This window comes from Besnoitia besnoiti, chromosome IV (assembly GCF_002563875.1).
Source record: "Besnoitia besnoiti strain Bb-Ger1 chromosome IV, whole genome shotgun sequence".
NCBI classification, from domain to species: Eukaryota; Apicomplexa; class Conoidasida; order Eucoccidiorida; family Sarcocystidae; genus Besnoitia; species Besnoitia besnoiti.
The window spans coordinates 1,405,531-1,427,787 of NC_042359.1; the positions used below are offsets into that span (position 1 = coordinate 1,405,531).

Consider the following 22,257-nt stretch of genomic DNA (forward strand, 5'->3'; position numbering starts at 1 on the left):
CGTTTCGCCTCGCGCAAGCAAATGGAAGATATTTTTTTGGTGATTCCTCCAGACAGCATACATACATATACATAGACGTATGTATACATATATATATATATATATATATATAGTGCGGCGTTTCCTGTCTTTGCTGCCTCGTGTTTTCCCTTAGGTCAGCCGTGTGGCATCGGCGGCTGCAGATGACCGGGGTGGAGACGTCAGTGTTCGTATTTCACTAAAATTACTTTCGGTTGAACACAGAAGCACGTAAATGTACCGAGATCTCTCGAGTCAAGAGACCTGCCTTCATTTCTCTTCTGCGGCGACATCCACCCACGTACGCGACGCCACATTCATCACAAGGCCCCTCTACGCGTCTTGGCACAACTGACTTATGCACGCATACATATATGCTATAGGCACAGAGCAGATGCATGCGTGCGGAGCCTCGTCTTCCGTGCTCTCGAGCTCAAACGCACCACCTCGCACTGGCTCCCCCTCAGCACGCCACGCGAATGCCGAGATGACCAAAATTCATTCTCGACGCATAATCACGTCCACATACATGCGCGTACAGATTTCAGCTGCGCACACACTTATGCATAATATACATATACATCTATAGTGCCGCGTTTGCTGTCACTGGTGCGTCGCTCTCCTCGGCGCAGACGGCCGCGTGCAATGCTCCAAGCGCTCCACTGGAGTTGAGCTTGCCTCCGTTGCCCTGCACATCTCTCCCGATGCGCATTTCAAATGTTTGAATTATTGAGCGGGCGCTGACTCGGATTTCTTGTAGATGCCGAGGACCTTGTAGGCGAGGGTGCCCGCCCTACTGACCATGCTGGGTTCGGGGGCCTTTTTTTTGTTGGCAAGCTCGTACAGCCGCTCGATGTAGTAGCGGCACTGTTCGTCTTTTCCGCCGTCTCTCTGCGCCAAACACGCGATCGCCGCTAAGGCCTCCTCCTTGTAGAGTTGCTCCGCGGGATTCTCAGGAGTCACTCGCGCGTCAGGCTGCAAACACATCGCCGCATGCAACGCGTGCCATGCACAGCAGGTGTCTCTGCATCGAAGCCAGTCGGAATCGGTGCAGAGGCACGACGCGCACGCAAATACTTGGTCCCTTCTCGCAGTTTTCTTATTCAAGGAAAAATTATCACGCACGTGTGTGTGCTGTACTTGATGACGCTCACGCATACACGTGTGTATAAACATGCACGCTTGACGCACGGACCTGAACTTCACACGGATGTTTGTCTTGGCTATGCACGCCTACATGCACATGTGTCTCTGTAAACAGATGCGTACATGCATTTGAACATATATGTATATATATGTAGATTGGAGGAGTCTATGCGCCCATGCGAACGCATGCCTATACGTGTCGTGCAGGAACAAGCGCAGTCTTCTCCCTGTGCTCGCGTGTGCCACGGCCTGTCGTATTCAGGTCGGCGTCGACAGGAGAGAAGACCGCCTCGTGTTTTACCTGCGCCATGCGTTTGCACTGTTCGAAGGAGTAGCCCGAGCCTCGGCAGAGAAGCATCTGTCTGGAGTAGTGGAGGTCGTCGAGCTGCATCTTTGAGAGAGCGTCGACGGAGGGGTTCGCTGGCGTCGAAGGAGGCGCGTACAGCAGCGCGGACCACTGCGACGCGGGGACGGTTGGAACGGCCATTTGGTTTGCGAAACCGCGGCAGAAAGGACTCAAACGTGAAGGGGCGGCGCGCGGGCGACGGCGGCGGTAGTGTGCCGAGCGAGCGAGCAACGCCAATGTAGTCAGAAGAGAGGATTGGAATGAGACAGGGAGGACAGAAGACGGGGAGCAACGGAGAAAGAGAATCGGTCGGTTTTGAGCCGCGTCTCAGGAGGGAGAAGCCTCGTGCCCGCGAGCGGAGATGAGGACGACAGAGCAACGGACACACGGGGGAGCCGAACGGATGCTGCGGCGGTAGAGACGAAGAAGGCGTGCGTTTGAGGAAAGAATCGATCTAGAGGGATCGAAGGTGATGCTGCGGACCCTGGAGAGAAGCGACTGCCGAACCGGCGTTCCCCCGTTTGTCCCTGTGCATGCTTTGGGCCTACTCCCTTCGCGCTGCGAAAAAAACACAGCGTACCCCTCTTGTCGCCTGCGCTCTTCGCTGTCTGTCTTCTGCGTTCTCAAGCGAGCCTCCTTTTCCCCGCTTTTCGCGCTGCTTCAAAGACTCCTCGCTGTCGCTTCTCCTCTCCAACGCGTGCGCAGCTTTTCGCGGCTTCTTGCTCGCAGATAAAACAGAAAGCGACGACTAAGACTTGCGCCGCGCGGACGAACGACGCCTCACCTACGGGAAGGGAGGCTGCATCCAGATACAACCTTTTCGCGCAATGTAGCTCGACAGAGATCAAGCGTGACAGGATTCTAATCTCATCGTTTTCACACGAGCGCGTCCTTTCTGTGTACAGAAAAGCGTTTGGCTATGCATCGACGTCGTCGTCTTCTGCGCCTTTTACTTGCGTGGAGGTCGCTGCTCGCCGGCCGAAAGAGCTCTTCTTTTGCAGCGTCCTTGACACTTTCAGCTGCGGCTTTTTCGAGTTTAGAAACATCAGTAATTTGTCTCTTTGTTTCAGCGTCTTAACCGAATTTTCAACTCGTGACCCAGGGATACATCCTCCTTCGCCTTCTTCCTGTCTCACGCAGCGCTGTCGCTTGTCTTGCCGTCTGCCTCCTGTTCGCAGCGTGCGAGTTTTCTCCTTTCAGGTTCATTCTGTCAGATGATATCGTGGAGACTCGCTCGTTCCAGTCTGGCTGACGAGAACAAGGCAAATTCCTTTTTCTCTTCTCCGGCTGCGCGTCTCCTCGTGCTGCCTCGAAGCGGTGCGCCGGCTCCACGAGGCCCTGGCTCTCTGCTGTCGCTGGCGTTATAGGAAAAAGCTGTCGCTGTCGCGGCGTCCTCGCCGTCCTCTCTCCTGTTTGTCGTCTCTGCTTGTCTCGCGCCTCCTTCCTCTGCTCTCACCCGTTTCTTGCAGCATCTCTGCTCCGTCGGCTTTCCTCTTCTGGTTTCCCTTCGCGTCTGCTCGTGGCTGGACTGACAAAAGTCCTTTTACCCTTCGTTCTCTTCGCAGAGGCTTTTCAGCAGCCGTCTCTCTCCACGCGCAGCTGCGCTGCGATCGTGTCTGCGCGGCGAAGCGTCTCGTTCTCTCTTTCTCCCTCTCCCCTCCCTGTCTTGATCCTGCGGCTCGTCGCGGCGTGTCGCCCTCTCCCGCAGGCGCTTGCGTCGGACCTGTCGCTCTTCGTCCGCGGCGACTCTGCGCGCGCCTCCGCCTCTCTCGCGCCGCGAAGATGATCCACTTCCTGTTGCTGGTTTCCCGCCAGGGCAAGGTCCGCCTGTCGCGCTGGTATGTGCCTGCGGGCCTTCCTGCGGAGGCGAGCGCCGACAGCGTGTCGCCGCAGGGCTCGTTCGCGGCTGGCGGTCTCTCGATGAAGCAGCGAAGCGACTTGCTGCGCGAAGCTGCCTCCCGCGTCCTCCAGCGCAGCGCCAAGCAGTGCAACGTCGTCGAGTGGAGAGAAGACACGAAGCTCGTCTTCAAGAGGTAACCAGCGACGCGGCAAAAGAACTTCTTGACGCCCGGCCTCCGCATGCAGTACAGTGCTTAGGCATACAACCACAAACATATCTATGCTCTTTTGCGTTTCCTTGTTTGAATCGTGATTCCCGGTTTCCTGTGGACTCGACTCGAGTCTGCTTTCCGACGCATCGGCAAGCGCGGGGCTCTAGAGAGTGACAGCGGTGTGGCGATGTCTCTGGAACGCGTCGGGTGCGTCTCCCCTGCATCCGTAAGTGTATGCCTCTGAATATGTGTATGGATTTATTTACGTATATATATATATATACGTATACGTGCGTGTATGTATTTCATATACTTTATGCACCTGTATGTATGGTCTTATTTGTGTATTTCTGCGTACTTTTTTTATGACCTAGCTGCGTATTGCGAGTTCTGTGCGTTTTGCAAACGCATGGGGTTCCAGACTGCGCGTGTGTGTCAGCGCTTATGGCCGTGTGCGTCGAAGGCAGAATGCGTCGACGCATTTTCATGCGTATGTTTTGTAAGGCATACACATCCGCGTGCGTCAGCAAGCCTTTTCTGCGATGTGCTGATGTGATTTCAGGTACGCGAGTTTGTTTTTCATCGCGTGCGTGGACAGCAACGAGAATGCCCTGCTGACGCTGGAGATCATTCACCACTTCGTGGAGGTTTTGGACCGCTACTTCGGAAACGTCTGCGAACTCGATCTCATATTCAATTTCCACAAAGTGAGTCGCCTCGAACTTCTCTTCGCCGTGGTCGCGAGTTGTCCACAGTGCACTCACCTCTTTTCACGCAGCACATTTTTATCTGGTTTTTGAACTAAATTGTTGGGAAATAGTAGAATTCACGAAGAAAGGAATACCCCTGCGGCCTAGTTGCATACCCCTGCGGCCTAGTTGCATACCCCTGCGGCGTAGCTGCATACCCCTGTGGCGTAGCTGCATACCCCTGTGGCGTAGCTGCATGCGTTGTTTGTGACCTTTTGCTGCTCCAGCCAAGAGAGAGAAGGGGGCCTTTAGCACGTGATCACCACACGGTTTTGCCAGAGCTTGCCTCTGCAGGACAGGCCCGCCCGCCCAGGCGGAGGCTCACGCGGAGGGCACCGCATGCGCAGCCTCGCGTTGAGCCACTGTGTGTTTTGTCAGGCCTACTACCTGCTGGACGAAATCATCTGCGGAGGCGAGCTGCAGGAGACGAGCAAGAAAGCAGTTCTGCGTGTGATGAACGCGCAGGACGCGCTGATGGACGAGAGCAACTCGAAGGGAGGCTTGCGGCTCACGTAGGCGCCGAGACGCGGTGGCGCCTCGCGCGTGTATTTAACACTTCGTGCGCGCCTCTCCCTCCTCGACTGCCTCTCGTCGCTTGCGTTAGCCCCGCTGTAGCGCGGAAGCGCGGTTCGTCGTTCTTGCTTTCAACAAGGATTTGCGAGGAAAACATGGGGTTCTGTTCTGCTCTTCCAGCCCCGTCCTCTCTGTGGCTTCAGCGGACGAAGGAGAGTCGCCTCTGGCGCGTCTTTTCTTGCATGCGCGGCGGCCGTGGAGCTGGGAATTGCTCGCACAGACGCAAAGGCCAGAGACGACCCTCTCTCTGCGGGTGCAGAGCCTCGACTGGCCGGGACGCACGGAGGAACGGGAGAGAGGATGGAGAAGAAAACTGGAGAAAAGAAGCTGCATGCCTGCTCTCCCGTATGCCCGGTCCCTTTCGTTTCGTCTTCTGTTTCCTCTCGAATTCGATGGTGCGCATCCTCCTCCTCCTCTGTTCCTCCCCCTCTTTCTAGTAAACGAACGCATTGCTTGGAGCTGTTTGCCTCCGGTGTGCGTTTCGTCATCAGGTCTTTGTTGCTCTTCCTGACGCACTTCGCTTCTTTTTTTCTGCTTAACGCTGTTGACGCTCGGGTTCGCTCCGCGTTAACTGTTCAGCATTATCTGCGTGCTTCTCACATAGCACGTCGGTTCTGTGGAGTTTTTCTCTGGTGCAATGTATATATATTTATGTATATTTGCATGAACGGGTACTTTCTGTTGCGGCGAAACTGTTTGTGCGCTCGTTCCCGAGTTTTACATTTCCAGAAGAGATACGAGGCTTCCAGCTCGTCTTCCGTAAGCCTGTTCCTTCACAAGCGGATGTGCAGGAAGGTTTCTCGTCGTCGCCGTCTCCTTGCTTTTATTGCTTCGCGCTCGTGTCACGCTGAAGTCTCTTTCCTTTTCGCTCATGCGCATGTGTATGCACTCTCCCGTGGCTCCGTATACCACCCCCTGGCGGTATACACGCTGACAGCTTTAAATTTGTATTTAAGAGCGTGCATTCGGCCGCTGACAGAGAGAAAACTGACCGCCATATCCGTAGGAAGTTTTCTTGTGCAGCTCGGCATGGGATGAAGCCGCGCAGGTCGGCGACGCTCCACCAACGCGAATAGAACATTCTCCCAGACTCGAAAGGTAGTGCTGCGTGCTTAGAGAAGGCGCAGCAGAGTGCGAACAACGCTGCTGCGTGATGCGTTACTGAGTGAGAAGTGAAGAGAACGTAGTGCATCCACATTCACGGGTTGAGCGCAGCTTGAGACACGCAGAAGCTCTCGTTTCTACGTTGCGGGTGTCTTCTGAGGAGGATGATTCTGGCGTGCCTCACTCTGCACTAGCAAACCAAAGGAGCGAAAAGCAACTTATACCAGCACAACACGGTCTCGTCGGCGGTCCCTTCTGGACTCAAGCGGATTCTCTCTCGGCCTCCGCGTAAGTCGGAAAAGGCGGGCGACACGGAAGTGGCTCGTTGCCGGGTACATGGTGGAAAGGAGGCGGGGTGGATTCAAGTCGCGCGCGCGAAAGGAATCCAGGAATAGCGTTGTCGTGCTTTGGTACTGAGAGCAGCGGGTAGGGAGGCGCAGGGCAGCAGATGTACGTGTTTCGCCTGAGACGGCAAGACAGGCGAATATATGCAGAGGGACGTAAGTAGATTCGTTCGTTTCACAGACGTGACGATGTATTACTTTGTGCAAGCAGCTTCTGAGGCGTGCATCGTCTGGTGCGAGAGAGGCCTTCGTCTCTCTGTCCTCCGAGAAGCACAACTAAATACAAAAGGGCACATATGTGCATATGTATACCTATATCATCCTCCAGCATATGTGCAGATACACCGCTGCTGTCAAGAGAGTGAGTCAAGCGTGCCCGTCTCCTTCCTGTGAGAAGACCATCTCATTCTCTTCCCGCACGAGATTACTGCACTGTCCGCGCGCCTCGATGCGAGCGCATCTGTGAAGCGCGTGAACGCGGGAGTGAACGATGGAAATCAAATCCTGTCCGCTGGTTACCAGTATACGTAATGCACGTAACATGATGGTCGTCACTCACGAGAGAGTTTTTTCGCTCGCGGACTGCTACTTCCCGCGTGTCTGGCGCACACTCGCGGGTCACGAGTTGAGGAAAGGCGCTTGACGAGCTCGCTCTCTCTCCAATGCACGCTGCAAGCTCGGTGGTGTCTAGTTCTTGCCATAAGAATAAAGGCAGCAAGACAAATCTAGAAGTCTAGATAAACGGCGCTGGGGGTGGCTGAATCACTTTATAGTCGCCGAGTTCTGTGTAGGTTTGCCAAACGGCCTCCCCGTCCTGCAGCTGCGCCTGCCGCGCCCTGAAAAACCCGTTCGCTTCGCGAGGCACCCACCACCCCCCGCACACAAGCAAGCACGTGCAGCGATTCTATCCGAGTCGCACGCTGTTCACGAATTTCTCGAGCTCGCCCCCTCCTGCGGAGGACTGAAGGAGTGCGTGCCTGAAGAAGATTTGCCAGACGGCGCGCAACAACGCGCACATCTTTACGCGCACATCTTTTTCGACAGGCAGGCGCATGCATGCACGACGTTGAGCCTCGCGCCCAGGGCTGGTTGCGGCAGCTCGGCGCATGCAACAGCAGGCTCCTCCAGTGGGGTGGCAGGTTGTGGAAGTCGCGCATGCACGCAGAGACTCGGAGAGAGTGGGGCCGAAGCTTGAGCCTCGTTCAGCGCGCGTGGGGACGAGAGGCAAGAGGGCCTGCGCTTCTTCCCCGATCTCGGCGTGACGGCTGGTCGGAGGGGGATCGCCGACTCGCGTTTCAAATCTCTTCGTCTTCTGCTCTTTCTTCTCGCTTCGTCGTCTGCTCTTGTCGCTTTCCCTCTTTGTTCCTCGTCCTGCTCGACGCGTCAGAGTCGCGTCCACGCCGCCGGGGTTCAGCGCAGCGCGAGAGCTCGACTCGTCTCTGTCTCCTCCCGTTTTCGTTCCGCGTTTTTTCGCCCGTTCTGCCAAAATGGGACGCATGTACGGACCCGGCAAAGGCATGTCTGCCCGCGCTCTCCCGTGGCGCAGAAAGCCCCCGACGTGGCTGAAGATCAAGGCCTCCGACGTCGAAGAGCATATTGCCAAATTGGCAAAGAAGGGACAGACTCCCTCCCAGGTACCCGCCTCAAGCACAAAAACCGAGCAGTCCGCGAGCCGTGGAGAATAAGTTTCATCGTTGTTGATATTTCATTGACATGTTGCTAACATAAATACTAACAAACCACCGGTGGAGCTGTGCGCCGTCAGCAGCTCTTCGTGAAGAAGAGCTGCTGACGGAATCGGGTGGCAGCGCGTAGAATCAGAGCCTGTGCATGGGGAAGCAAACTTCAAAGGGGAACTACACGTTTCGCGGAACTCCGCCGGCCAAGAAGCCGCCAGCCCCGCGCCCCTGGCGCTTCTTCCCGCCAGCCCTGCCCTCCGTTTCTCCTCGTTCGAGGGAGAACGTTTTCTCGCGAATGTTCGCCCGGTTTTTCCGCGCCAGCGAGTGCTGTGTCTTGCCCTCTTGCTCTGCCGGAAGGGAGAGGCGAGCATGCCTGCCGGAGCTCGTGGGTATTCCACGGGAATGCCGCGACATGTATTCCACAACTGCTAGAGTCTGCATCGTTGCTGGCGCCTGCCTGTGTGTGGTTGTCTTCTTTTCAGATCGGTGTTACCCTCAGGGATTCCTTCGGAGTGCCGCAGGTCAAATCCGTCACTGGCAACAAGATCCTCCGTATCCTCAAGCTCCAAGGTCAGCTGACACGCCCGAGCGAGGAATCGCGTCAGTTTTTGTTTCACAGTCGTGCTCGTATTAATTTGCTTCTGCATACGATCCAGAACTCTTGAGCTTCCGGTCGCACTCGATCTTTCGAAACCTCTGGCTCGGAGTTTTGCTGCATTTGAGAAACTTGGTTGCCATTCGCAGTGAGCAATTCCTCGAGGAGATACCGAGGCTGGCTGATTCGCCTGGCACGTGAGGCACTGGCCTCAGGTTGTGTGTCTCCCCTTGCTCGCTGCAAAATCACCTCTCGAGTGAAGAGATTTAGCGCAGATGCTGATCCGTGGAAACTCTTCCCTTATTCAGCTCTCTGCCGTCGCCCTCTCCAACATCCCAAAAGTTTTTCACGTTACCCCTATTCAAGCTGAAGCTCAGAATACCTGTGTAGAACTGGAACGCCTGCGTGCGTCTACGTTACTGTGATGTAATACGAGGAACGTTGATAGACAAGTTGGTTGGCTTCTTGTCAAGCACCTGTTTCTACGCCCTTGGCCTCCTGTGGGTTCTGGCTTTTTCCTCCTTTTTTCTGGAACTTTTCAGTTTCAGTGGGGGCCATCGCTTGCATGTTCTTTCTCAGTTTCGAGCTCGTCTAGTGTGTCCGTCCATTCGGCAAAGGCTGTGTATCGGACTTCCGTTTTTCAGCGGACTGCGGCGAGCAGTTCAGGGTGCGCGTGGTTCGTTTGCCTTTGTTTTACCTGTCTTGTTCTCTGTGTTCTGCGTTGTCTTGTGTAGGTCTCGCCCCGGAGCTCCCCGAGGATCTGTACTACTTGATCAAGAAGGCCGTGAGCGTGCGGAAGCACTTGGAGAGAAGCCGAAAGGATAAGGACGCCAAGTTCCGCCTTATCCTCGTAGAGTCGCGTATCCACCGCCTGGCCCGCTACTACAAGCGCACGAAGCAGCTCCCCGCTACCTGGAAATATCAGTCTTCAACGGCCTCCGCCCTCGTGGCGTAAGCAGTGTGAAGACAAGGGAGAGGCGGCGGAGGAGGGTGACCGAGGGACGCAGCGCCAGGAGCTCACCCTTTCTGCCGCCCCTCGTGTTCGCTTCTTCGTTCTCTCGCTCTTGAGAGAAAGAGACCCCGGCGAAGAGTAGAAAAGAAGAGCTGTGCGGACAAAATGTGCACACGTGTGGCTCACGCGGCTGGCGTCACCGACAGACGCCTGGCACACTTCTTGCAAGAAACTGCACATCTTTGATTTTCTGATGTAATGCAACCGAAACAAAGAAGCGAACCGCCGCGCACAACGAACGCCTTCACGGCAAGCGAGGGAAGGAACCGACCAGAGGACCGCCGGACTCGTTCCTCTCGCTCCACACGCACCAACAAAATTTGCGACAACTCATGTATATATGTATACATATATATATATATATATATACACAGCGCGTCACTTCTTGCGCCTGGAATGTAGCTGAATCTGCAGAGACTTCTTAGAATGGCATTGCCTTGACGTTCAGTGGCGCAGCAGCTCCTTTGCCCAGACTCGTGCAGCACAGTTCAAGGCGCGAGTGAGGAACTCTAGGTAGTAAGGACTTTTGAGATTCCGCTGGTGAAGTTGCGTGCGTGTTGGTGAAGTGTCGCGGCGGCAGAGCGCCAGTTGCTGGTGTGTATCTCTGACTCTCGCTCTGTAAGCTAGTGGAACGCCTCGTTGCGTCGTGTGCCTCTGGGTTTCGCGAACTTTCCCACCACGGAGCCTCGATGGGCGTCGGACCAGCGCGCGAACTACACACTCGAGAAGCGTGGGGAAGGCGCGGAGCGCAGCCATCGCTGCACCCGCCAAGGACGGGCGAATGCCGACGGCAGAGGAAGCAGCTTGCCTTTCACACGAGAGAAGGGGGCAGCCAACCCTGAAAAGCACGCGGAAGCATGGAGAAACACAAGACAGAAAGAGGAAGAGAAGTGAAAAACACTAGCGCGCGGAGAGTCGATACTCCCGATACACACGATGGGCGCATGCGGTAGCACACGCGCGACTCGCCCCGCGCCCATGGGACGTTGCGCTTCGTCATTTTCTTCACTTTCGTCTTTTTTGACGGGAAATCCCGAGTCCCAACAGCTGGACAGTGACGAAGAACCGCGTTGGAAGAGGCGGATGCGAGGCGGCGACAAGGAACAGCCCTCGCGGAGGGGCGGCATTCTGCAACTCCGCCGCGTATCAGCGTAGCAGCGATTGCAGCGCGTCCATGTCTTTGCAAATGACAACCTCTTCTTCCAGGCCCTTAGCTCTCTCTTTCTTGCTCCCGTTCCGTTCTCTTGGTCGTCTAACGTCGATATGGACGCTGCGTATGCCATTTGACTGGCCAACTCTCTCGTGTGCAACCTGGTGACTTCGAGCTTTCACAGGACATGCGAAAATCGCAGCGACAAGATTGGATTTCTCACAGGCCAACGCCAGGAAATCCTGCAGCCTTGCCTACGATCCGGTCCTGGCTGACCTCTCTTCGGTCTCAGTCCGCCCTTTTTCCCCTGTCTGAGGCATTTGCGCCTCCAAGGAGAACCCTGAAGCATGGTGACGTGCGCTGCAGCATGCGCGCGTCACTCCTCAGCTTGTCTGTGCTGTTTCCCCTGCTAGAGAGCGGGTGTGCTGCGTTAACAGATGCGGAAATGGCTGCTGTTTTGTAGAACGCGGAGGGAGAATCCTTCGTTTGTTCTTCAGATCACGAATCACCCGTTTTCTGGCTCTCCTTCCGGGAGTCCTCAGGTGCCTTCCTCTCTCTGTTTCTGCTACACTCTAAAATCCTTGTGTCGCGATTTCTTTTTATCCTGCATTTGGTCTTTTGCGCCGTCTGAACCCCTCCTCGCTTTCTCTCTTCTTCGCCTGCCGTTCCTTATCTTTTCGTCGTTGCATTTCTTCCTGTGCTGACCCGCGCGGCCTCTTTGGTTCCGTCTTCCCCGCTCTCGAGTCCTCGTCGCTCTCTCCGTTCGTTTCTCTGGTTTGTCTTTGCTTCTTCTTTCTCCTCATAGGGCCTCGCGTCTCTCGCTTCTTCCTGCAGTCTTTCTCCTTCTATGCAGCCCGCGCCTCGTTCGCAACTTGCCAGCGATGCAGCGACGCAACTGGGGCGTCCTCGGAGGACGCGGAGGCGGCAGCTCCAGCCGCCCTCCCGGCGCCCATTCAGAGCGCGTCTCCTCAGGCACGCAGCGAGACAGAGAGCCCTTCAAAGGCCTTCCTGCTCCGTCGTCTTCAGCTCCATTCGCGCCGCACGCCTCGCCGCTCCCTCCGCCGTCTGCGGCTCGGGAGCCCCCTTCGTCCAGCTTCTCGTCCGCGTCCCCCTCTGAATCCGCTGCCTCGGCTGCGCCTGCTGCGTCTCCCTCGCCCTCCCCATCTACCCCGTTGCAAACCAGCTCCTGGCGCCCGCCGCCAGCGTCCTCCTCTTTCTCCTCGGCGGCGCCGTCCGAGTCTCTGCGTGGTGCGCGCCCGGCTGGGGCTCTGCCGCGCGACCTGGAGGCGTCGGATTCGGCTCGCGCGGCGCCGGCGGCGGGCGACTCCTCGTCGAGTTTCGCGGGTGTGTCTGTTTGGCTGTCGACCGCGGAGGCGGGCGCGGCGCTCTCGCCTCCGGTCAGCGAGGCCTCGTCGCAGAACGCGAGTGCCTCGCAGACGCTGCCTGCAAGCCTCTCGACGTTTCGCGCGCCTGGGGCCTCCGCGCCCGAGCCGGCTGACGCCTGTAACTCGCACCCGTCCCCCCCGCCGGAGGCTCCGTGGAGCGGTTCAACAGGCGTTCTGCCAGCGTTTTCTGAGGCGGTGTGGGAGATCGCGTCACACGCAAAGAGTCCGTGGACTGCAGCCGCTCACGCCTCGCTCGACGGGCTGTCTCTGGAGGCATCTGCGACGTCGTTTCTCCGCTTTCTACTGGCCTCGCCGCCGCACTTGTACGTCCTGGGGCTCTTTGTCTCTTCGGCGGCCGACGTGGGCCTGCGCGAGGAGATCTTTGAGCCGCTGACCCTCTCGTCCTGCGTCCCTGGGCACGCGGCGGCCGCGCCGCTGCTCTCGGAGAGCTCTGCGGCCTTCTGGAAATCAGTCTTCTACGATCCGCAGCACCGGTCGCTGCACGAGATGTTTTCCACAGTCCCCTTCGAACTCGACGTCCTGGAGCTGCTGCACTTTGCGCCGATGCTGGGCGCGGCGCTGCTGAATCGCCCGCGAGAGACCCTCGCACTCTTCGAAGAGCGCTTGCTGCCAGACGTCGCTCAGCGCCTCCTCCTGCATCTGCAGGCGCGCGCGCGCTTCACGCGCAGGCGCGGAGAGACAGCCAGCCAGGCGCTGGCCTCGGCGGCTGCGCAGTCGGCGCCCGAGGCAAGGGCTTGCCGCGAGGCCGAAGAAGAAAGCGAAGAAGACCTGCGCCGACAGGAGGAGGAAAAGCTGCTGCTGCAGACTGCGCCGCAGCTCAAAGTCCGCCTCACGCACCTCCCGCGAGACAGATACATCGAGCGACGCACGCCGCTGTAAGTGACAGACAGAGAGCAGATCCTGAGAATCGACACGGTTACAGACGCCACTCCAGGGGCCGCAGCGAGGACACCCTGATGCAGCCCGTCGTGAGGCGCCGCGTTTTCTGCGTCTCATTCTGCAGGCAGATCCACACGAGCGACGAGGGCAAACTCATCTGCATCACAGGGCGCGTCGCGCGCGCAGGTAGGCTGGCGCATTTGCGAATCCCAAGTCTTTAAACGCCTCGTCCGCTTCTCAGTTCCCTTCCGTTCCATCTAGAGGGTCCGGCGTACGCTCTCCTCAACCTCGTGGTTTGCCTTCATCATGGGCCCTGGCCATTGACGCGCTCGCTCTCGTGGGACTGTCTTCAGATGTGCTTTCTACTCGCTCCTTTTTGGGTGAGTGGCTGTCGCGCCCACGTCTCGGAAAATTCGTCATCGTGGGACTGTCACTTTGCTGCCTTCCACCTTTCAAGGGAACGCTGATGACCGCAGTAGTCAATCATCGTTAGCCAGAAATGCGACACCACGCGCCAGAACTTGCATCTAACACGCATGTGCGTGCACGCAAAATCGCTGCGCAGCTCCTTGTAAATGCGTCACGGAGAGAACGTTTTATTTCGGTGCACACTGAAGGCTCTTTTTTGTGGCTTCTCCGCGGCGGCCTTCTTCGAGCAAGCACATCTGCCCTCGGCATCCTTTGCCTCGACGTCTGAGCCGTCGCTTCATCGCGTGCGTCTCCCGCCTCGCCTGCCTCACGTGTGTGCCGCCTTGCTGTGCATTTTTTCCAGGCGATCTTCAGGCTGTTGAGGAGGAGCGCGCGATGTCCTGCAGGCAGTGCGGCCAGAGTTTTCGGGTCTTTGCGTGCGCGGAGACCGGCTACCAGCTGGATATCCCTCTCCAGTGCCCTGCGGGAAGTAAGTCTCGCTCAAGACCGCCGCTGAAGAGAGGGGAAAACGCCTCTAGGTAACGCGACCCGTTCTCCTTTCTTCCGTGTGAACTATGGAGGAGGAGCCTGGGCGTCCGCCACCCCTTCCGGCTGCCGGCAGACAGAATGTTGCGTTCTGTTTCAGTTCTTGGTCTCGGATTCTAGACGCGCAGAGAGTCGAAGGGAGCACCTGTTTCGCTTTTCCGCTTCTTCAAGGAGCGCGGGGCCAAGAGGAGACACCTGTCCTCTCTCAAGGTGGCTTTGTTTGAGGCGAGAAAGGCGGCCTCCAAAAGTTTGTCGTGTCCTCTCGCTCACCGTTTCTCCGCGTGCTGTGGCGTCTGCCACATCAGACGGCAGACGCGTCTCTCTTCTCGGTGCCTCAACCTTGGCTCATCTCCTCCGGCGCGTCGCCCCTTGCTTCAGAGCCCCTCCCACAGTCCTCCTTCCTGATGGGCCGCGACGCCACTGCTGCTACCGCCGCTGAGCTCGGCTGCCCGATGTCTCCTCCAGCACTCGGGAGCCTTTCGTGTGGCTTCTGTCGCGGGAGGTCTTTCTCTTCTCATCTCTCTTCAGCTCGCTCTCGTCGGCACTGCGGCAAGGAGTGTCGGGGCTGCCACCGCCGTTCACCGCGCGGGCAGTTCGTGCGTTTGGGCCTGCAGGTGCTGCGATTCGGGAGAATCTCCGCCGCGCGGGAGAAGAGACTTTCGAGAGCCAGGGAAGGAAACAAGGCTCGCGCGGCAGAGGAGGCGGAGGCTTCGCAGGGGGGAGTCGCTGGCGAGGCGGCAGGCGGACTGGTCCCTGTGAGGGCGAGACGTTCGACTCCCTGGGAGAGGGCGCGTGCCTCATGGACTACCAAGAAATCAAGTAGGCGCCAGACCCGCGACCTTGTCAGCTTCCTCGGTGCGGCCTCGAGAGCGGGCGGACACTGCAGGTGATGTATCTCACACGCAGCGGGTCCCATCTGCCTCTATGCACATGCTGCTTCCAGGCGCGCGCGTGCGTTTGCTGCATGCGCGCGCCTTGCCCTGGGGAGCTGCCGATGCATCCCTCTGTGGGTGCCGGCGCTTGCTATTGAGCTGCGTGCCGGCATACTCCAACCGTGCCTGCCTTCATATATATATCCATATGTGAGTTTAGATATATCTATATTTACATATCTATATATATATATATAATGGAGATGTCCATGGGGTGTTGATCTTCGACGCTGGGCTGTGTGTGCATCTAATTGTGTGCTTTCCAAGCGCTCGTCTTCGCTGGCGCTGCGTCTTTTTCCACTCTTGCAGACTCCGCTGCACGCTCTCTGGTGCCCGCAAGTATCTGTCTCGGGATCCCGCTCACCGCGCCCTGCTGCCTGTGGTCCTGCTGCGCGATCTGGCAGGTGCGTTTCCTGTCTATTTTTCCAGTTTTTTCTTCGCAGCGCTCTTCCTTTTTGGCGCACACTCGCGGGATAGTGCGACACTCGTTTCTCTCTCGATATCCGTTACCAGGCTCTCCCTCCCACGATGCGGCTCCGCTCCGCTCGACGGGCGGCTCGGGAGCATCGGCGACAGACAGGCAGCCGGCAGCTGAGTGCAGCAGCTGCAGGCTGCCTCGAGTTCGCAGGGCAGAGTTCGTGCACTGGGTTTGGGTTTCAAGCGACTCTGCGACCCCTCTGGGCTGCTGCACGGTCAAACGCCTCGCCGCGAGTTTCGAAACGTGACTTTCCCTCTCTCAAGCCCCTCCATGTGCGTTTCTGGGTGTGCCGAAAGGAGTCCCCCGTTTTTTTTTTTCTGGCGCGCGAGCCAGTCAACCGCTGCAGAGGAAGTCTTTTTTCGCATTTTCCTCCTCAGGAACGGTGTCGCTGGGCGACGTGATCACCGTGGTAGGCGTCGTCGGGCGCCGCTGGCAGCGCATCGTTCGAGACACCAGGTAAGAGTGTGGCGCTCGCGGTCTCGAAATGTCTACCTATTTGAACGTATTCCGAAAGGGTCTCAAACTCTGAAGCTACTGTCTACCTCTATCTCTCTCTCTCTGTCTCTATCTATCTGTATCTATCTGTCTCTATGTCTATCTCTCCTCCTATGTATATCCGTCAGTTGACGACCGATGCGTCTACAGCTCCACACAGTTGTGCATACACATGCAGCGGCTGTCTGCTCGACGCCGCGGGGTTTTCAGAGCCGACGTCGAGCTGGTGCTGGAGGCGAACAACGTCTTTCGCATTCGGCCAGATCCTCTCGCGGCTGCGCGGCACAGCGCCGCGCTTCTTTTCCAAGATCCTCTGCTCGCACGGAGTTTCCTCTCGCAGGCGCGCGCGCGGAGACGCCGCGCATTGAGGGAGGCGGATGCAACCGCCGCTTTCCCCTCTTCGCCTCACCGCGCCGCCCCAGCCTCTGCGCGGCCTGCGCCGCCGCGCGAGCCGCTCGCGCCGGTTTCGGGGTCTGCCCTCTTCGCAGCCTCGCGCGGGGCCTCGTCGCCGGCGAAGAGGCGGGGCAAGAAGGAGAAGCTGCCTGCCTTGCCGGAGATATTCGACGCGTTCTGGGAGTCTACGGGGCGCGACGCCGTCAGCGGCGAACGCCTGGAGGCGGGAGCGACGCGCGGCTCCGACCCTGCCCCCTGGGACGAGTGGGCGGCGCGGAGCAAGCTCGTTGACGCTGCGTGCCCAGCGCTCTACGGCGCGGCGCCTGCGAAGCTCGCCATCTTGCTTACGATTATCAGTAAGGCCAAAGATGCAGCGAGTGCGCGTTAAAACGAAACCAACTGATCGAGAGGGGGGGAAGGGGAGGGCTGCGGAGACACTCTCGTGAAAGACGGAATTGAGAGGAGAGAGGGGAGGCAGACGCCTGGCGGAAACAGACGCAGCGCCCCGAGCAGAGCCCGTCTCCTTTTCGTCACCTTGCAAGCAAGCATTGAGACCATACAGATCGTGGCTAGTCAGCTAGGCCGTGCATCGTTGTTATCGTACTATGGGGAGCTCCTGGAGAAGGCAGAGACAGAAAAAAGCCCGCGGCGACGCTCGACTTCTTCCTTTCCTGTGTTTCCCTGGTTGTCTTCCCTCGAGGGCTTAGTACGTTCACAGAGATAAGCGTGGCGGCGAGTTGCGAGACACCCTCGTGCGTCCTGCCTGGCAGGCAGCGTCTCTCTCTCTCTCGCAAGGGGAGAGGGTCGTTGATGGCCGCGTCTGCGACCGATCGCTCGCCGTCTGGGTGGCGAATCGTCGCCGTTCTTTCTCGGTGGATTTCTTGTTTTTGACTTCTCTGTGGATCTGTCTCGCGACGTCGCCTCGCCGCGAGCCTCGAGTGTCGCGTCTGCCGCGCACAGGCCGGCGCTTCCACGCTTCCGCCGCGCGGCGTTTCCTTGGTGCGGCACGCGATAGACCCCTCTGGGGCGATTGTGTCTCCGCGATTAGTGCTGGTGCAGCACGCGGATTTCAGACACTCTGCGCGCGGCTTCTTTCTGTTTCCTCTTGGCGTCTCAGGCGGATGCATGGCAAAGACCGTTCCACAGGGCGGGTTCGGAGACCCTTCTGCGCTGGCGGCGGCCTCGTTCTCGCCCGACGCCGGCGCGACGAGCGCGGCGGCTGAGGAGGAGACAGGGTCGCGGTGGAAGAAGTTCGTCGCGAGCGCCTCCTCCACGCAGCAGAAGGAGGAGGACATCTGGTCGCCGCCGAGTTCGCGCGCCGCATACCTCTTCTGGGGCGAGGCGAAGAGCGAGCTGAAGAGCGCGAAGGACGAAGAGCGCGAAGCTCTCGAGGCCGCGAAGGGAGACGCAGCGACGCGGAAGACGAGAAGGATCGAGGGCGGGAGTGACGGGAACGCGGGCGCGCACACAGGGGCCACGCACGAGGGCGGAGGCGGATGCGACGGAGAAGAAGCGGCGCGGAAACGAAAGGGCGATGAGGAGAAAGGCAGTGGAGGATGCGACACACGCCACAAATGCCATCTGCTACTCGTCGGCGGAACTGGAACCGGCAAGTCGATGCTTCTTCTCGCGGGAAAACAACTCGCACAGAAAGCCTATGCAGCGACGGGTAAGACGACACGCAGCGTAGTCCACTATTGTCCAGCCAAGGCGTCGCCAGGTGCGTGTTTGCGAGGCGCATCGAGGCTGCTGGCGCGTCGCAGATTTGACTGAAGAACGCTCAGAAGGCAAAATAATATCAGCCGGCCGCCGCACCGGCTCCCCACACAGACCCGCGCATGCATCTGTATGTACACATATGTATATATATATATATATGCATGTACATAAATATATATGTACGTACATATGTGTAAATCTATCTATCTATATATGTATTATTATTCATGCATATGTGTGGAGGCTTGCTGTACGCGCTCATGTGCTGCCCAACTGCAGCGCGCTTGTGGTTCACGGCAAAGGTGATAAGCCTTGTATCGCCACATGTTCTCTGCTGTCCGCCTGCGAGGCACCGCGCCTCAGAAACGCCTCCTGAACCGGGAGCGCCGGCGCCCATCGCTCAGTCGAGCCGCTGAAGCAGCAGAGAACGTGAAAGTGTCGCGCGCTGTTTCTTGCTTTGCCTCTCAGGCGTGGGCTGCTCCGCGGCGGGTCTGACCTGCGCGGCCGTTCGCGACCCAACGAACGGGGCGTGGCACCTTGATCCGGGGCTTCTGGTGTTGGCGAGCGACGGCGTCTGCTGCTTAGACGACCTTTACTTGATGAAGAAGGACGCGCAGGCTGCCATTCACGAGGCCATGGAGCAGCAGTCCATCTCGGTCGCCAAGGTAGGCCGCGCGCGCGCGGTGCCAGAGATCAAAGCCGAATCGAGAGCTTCGAAGCGAGGCTTGAAGGAGGGCTTACACCACCAGTTTTCCATCACCCGTTCTCGTGCCTCGCGTTTCCCTCGACTTTCGTTTGATTCTGTTGCGGGTGTCGTAAAAGTAGCATGTGTGGTAAGATTGAGTGTGGACTCCGGAGTGAAACAATGTGTTCCAGTGCTAAGTTAACTCCCTAATTCCTTTTGCCTGCAACTTTAGCTCTCTTTGTAATGGCTTCCTGTCGTGGCTCCACGCCTCATCGCGCCCACACGCTCGCGTTTGCGCGCGTCGTCCTGCCCTGCTTATGCGGCGTTTCGTGTTCACTCGCTCATTTTCTCTTTTTTGTCGTTGTTGCTCCGGCTTCTGCGCGCGTTCCTTCCTGTACCTTCTTCTCCTCCTCCTCTCTCGCTGCGCCGTCTGCAGGCCGGACTCGTGACGCGGCTGACGGCGCGCTGCTCCATTATCGCGGCAAGCACTACAGAGAAGGGGGCGGTCGCCGGCAGCCGCGGCGTCTCTGCGGTTCCTCTCGCGCGTCTATTTGGCGCACCCTCCTCGGGCGCGGCGCAGGCGCGCTACGACGACTTGCCCTGCCTCGATGCCAACATGCCGCCGCCGCTCTTCTCGCGCTTCGATTCCGTTGTCGTTCTCGGAGACGCCCCGGGAGCTACCGAGGCCGTGACAGACTTCCTTGTGCAGCGAGTAAGTGGACGTCTTTTTTGTTCGATGCGTCTTTCGTGCGGCTGAATCAGAGAACGCTGAGCGGGCGACTGCATGCGTCCACGAGTGCCCCTGGAGAGAGAGATCTGCGCGAAAAGGTGTCTCGGCTCGCAACCACACAGAAGCAGAGGCAAAGCACGCCGTCCCACCGTATAGCTCTTGGAGAATTTGCATGCGATTACATCTACGTATTAAATTTTCTATATTCTGGTATATATATGTAAATATGTATTTTACATGTCATTATACATGAAATGCCAGGGGATTCCCTTGGCCTACAGGGCGTAGGGTTCGTAGTGCTCGTCCGCACGGCAGGCATATGCTCACGGGAAGCATGTTGCTACAACCAAGGTTGAATATATATGCAGGAAAGATTTCCAATTTTAAAATCGATTTTTCATCCGGGAGGTCGGGAGCCAACGCACAGGCGGTGTGTCCGAGTGGTTAAGAAGATGGACTCGAAATCCATTAGGATCTGCCTGCGCAGGTTTGAATCCTGCCGCCGTCGTCACGCGCCTATACGCCACCGCGTAGATATGCACAGGCATACGGGACTCAGGCCGCGTATTGTGCCCTTTTTTTTTCTTCGTTCTTCTCACTTCCGCCGCAGCTCCGGCGTGTGTCAGACGAAGGCCGCGCGGCGGCGCCCTTGTCACCTTCCATGCACGCGTATGCATATTCCACAGAGGTAGAAGTGAAGGCAGGGATGTATTTCCACCAGCCTCTCTCCCCGTTTTCTGTTGTTATTTCGCTCTGCGGTCGCAGGCGGGATGTGCCGTGGGGGGGCGGGGGGAGGGAGTTCGACGTGCCGCATTGGCTCTGTCCATTTCTCTGTGATAAATATATGTATATATATGGTTTTTTTTGTGAAGGTGTCCGTGCGGTTTGGCACGCTCGTCTTTCTGTGCTCGTCCGTCTTTTCAAGCATGCATGTGATGCGTGGAGGACCGGGGGGCGCGCATGTGAACGCAGTCCCTTCGCTTCCAGCGCGGCTGGTGTGTCCGTATAGACTGCCTTTGTGTGTCTGTATAAACATGCGTATTGAGGCAGTACGCATGCGTGTACATATATATATATATGCATGCATGTGTATTTTTGCATGCATGGATGCATGACGCCGTGCACGAGGCGTGCCTTTCGGGATAAGTGCTCTCGTTTTCGCGCGCTGTTTTGTTTCAGGCTGTCGGCCGCCGCCAGCGCGCGGGCGCATCCGCGGCTCAAGAGGTCGCTAAGACCTCCAATGTGCCCTCGTCTGGCTCGTCGCCTGCGCCTCTGCATTCTTCTGCATCGCCTCCGCCGTTCGGGCTGATCCTGCCGTGGACAACGTCGCTGCTTCGAATGTATCTGGCGTTCGCGACGAACTCGTTTTTTCCAGGTTTGTCGCGGCAGGCAGGGCAGATCCTTTCTCGCTACTATGTGCGCCTGCGGGAGGTCGGCTCTGAGAAGCCGCGGGAGCCACACGGCGAGGGGGACGGAGGCGACGAGGGGCTCGCGGCGCTGTCCTCTTACCTAGGGGGAGAAGTCGCATGCGCTGGAGGCGGGACGGGCGTCACAGTCCGCTTCTTCGAGGGTCTCTTCAGATTGACGCAGGCGCACGCAAGGCTCATGGCGAGACACGAAGCACGCCGAAGAGACGCGGGTGAGGAAGAGAAGCAGCCACCGGGAACGGGAGGCTGAGCGCTGCGGAAGGATGGAAGCGTTGAGGAGAATACGCGCCCGTTCCCCATTCGTACAGCTAGTATCCAGATGGTTTGTCAAACATATACTCGACACCACTATATTATCATCACCGCTGTGCGAGGTGCTTCATCGCCAGTCGGCAGGCTTCAGCGAGGCGCGGGAAGTAGAGAGGAGACACCGGAGAGGCTGATCGATCTGCGGGTGCGGCATGAATGACTCTAGACACAGGATCCGGACAGGCAGCGAGAAGCAAGCGACAGCTCCACGGAAGAGGCAGCAGCCTGACGCACAGCCCGGACAACACGAATGAATCTATGTATGTATTGCAGCTCGGCATAAAGGCCTGCGCTGTGACGCCTGAGAAGAGCCGTGGTAGTGGCTAGCATGCGGCGGCGCAGTCTGTTTGTCTCTCTCACATGTGTGATTCTTCCGAGGGCGTTTCGGTGAGACCGCGGATGACGACTGTTTCTGTTTTCTGTTGTTTTTGCTCAACGCAGTTGCTGTCATTTGGATGCTCGAGACAGCGTTGTGCGGGAACCGCATCGTCCCCGGACTGAAGAAGAAAAGCTCCGAGGGCGTGCCTGCGGGCCGCCACGGCCTGCTGCATCTCGCGGATCCCTCGACCGCGGCCGTTGTGGATCTTCTCTGTTTACTTCCGCGGCAGCCGGACTCTTCCGCAGCGCTGGCTGCATCTCCTTCCTATGTCTCTTCTTCCTCCTCTCCGCTTTCTTCTTCCTTCCCTTCCTCAGTTGGCTCGAACCCTCGAGTCGGCGTTGAGGGCGCCGGAGGCGCAGGAGAGCCTGCGAGGCAGCTCGTCTATTCCTCTCTCCAGTCTGTGGCAGGAAAGGCGCTTCACTGCGATATTCGCAGCGAGGCTCAATACTTGGCTGTGGAAAAATTAGTTCTGAAGGCGCTGCAGCTGACAAAATGAAGACGGGCAAGAGCGACAAAAAGGGCGCGGAGTCTCGACGTGGCCGAGCGCGAAGGAACTGAGACTAAAGACAAGGCTGCGTCGCAAGGACTCTGAGCCAGTGCTTTGCGCGAAAACCTGAGGGAGATTTTCGTTTGGTTTCCTTTCCATCTTGTCGAAGGGCGCGCTTGTGAGCGCGGGCGGAGAGCTGAGCCTTGGTCATCAGGCT

General features: G+C 58.0%; 4 protein-coding genes and 1 non-coding gene across 5 annotated transcripts; 4 read left to right on the forward strand and 1 right to left on the reverse strand.

The window, feature by feature from the left end:
- Window positions 1-744: 744 nt before the first annotated feature.
- BESB_053500 (uncharacterized protein) lies at window positions 745-1,651 on the reverse strand (the record flags this gene model as incomplete). The annotated part of the gene is made up of 2 exons (XM_029363785.1): window positions 745-993; window positions 1,466-1,651. The coding sequence occupies 2 exons, from the start codon at window positions 1,649-1,651 to the stop codon at window positions 745-747; spliced, it is 435 nt and encodes a 144-aa protein (XP_029219708.1).
- A 1,641-nt stretch (window positions 1,652-3,292) lies between these two features.
- Window positions 3,293-4,826, forward strand: BESB_053510 (putative clathrin assembly protein AP19; the record flags this gene model as incomplete). Its single annotated transcript, XM_029363786.1, has 3 exons — window positions 3,293-3,543; window positions 4,124-4,268; window positions 4,689-4,826. The coding sequence occupies 3 exons, from the start codon at window positions 3,293-3,295 to the stop codon at window positions 4,824-4,826; spliced, it is 534 nt and encodes a 177-aa protein (XP_029219709.1).
- A 2,992-nt stretch (window positions 4,827-7,818) lies between these two features.
- Window positions 7,819-9,560, forward strand: BESB_053520 (ribosomal protein RPS13; the record flags this gene model as incomplete). The annotated part of the gene is made up of 3 exons (XM_029363787.1): window positions 7,819-7,965; window positions 8,493-8,580; window positions 9,340-9,560. 3 exons carry the CDS (start codon window positions 7,819-7,821, stop codon window positions 9,558-9,560), a joined length of 456 nt encoding a protein of 151 aa, XP_029219710.1.
- Window positions 9,561-11,648: 2,088 nt separating this feature from the next.
- Window positions 11,649-22,049, forward strand: BESB_053530 (uncharacterized protein; the record flags this gene model as incomplete). Its single annotated transcript, XM_029363788.1, has 12 exons — window positions 11,649-13,048; window positions 13,177-13,238; window positions 13,825-13,950; window positions 14,621-14,825; window positions 15,248-15,342; window positions 15,794-15,872; window positions 16,122-16,660; window positions 17,422-17,973; window positions 18,492-18,688; window positions 19,145-19,420; window positions 20,618-21,077; window positions 21,616-22,049. The coding sequence occupies 12 exons, from the start codon at window positions 11,649-11,651 to the stop codon at window positions 22,047-22,049; spliced, it is 4,425 nt and encodes a 1,474-aa protein (XP_029219711.1).
- On the forward strand, window positions 19,865-19,946 carry BESB_057830. The gene has a single exon. It is a non-coding gene; the product is annotated as a tRNA-Ser (tRNA).
- Window positions 22,050-22,257: the final 208 nt, after the last annotated feature.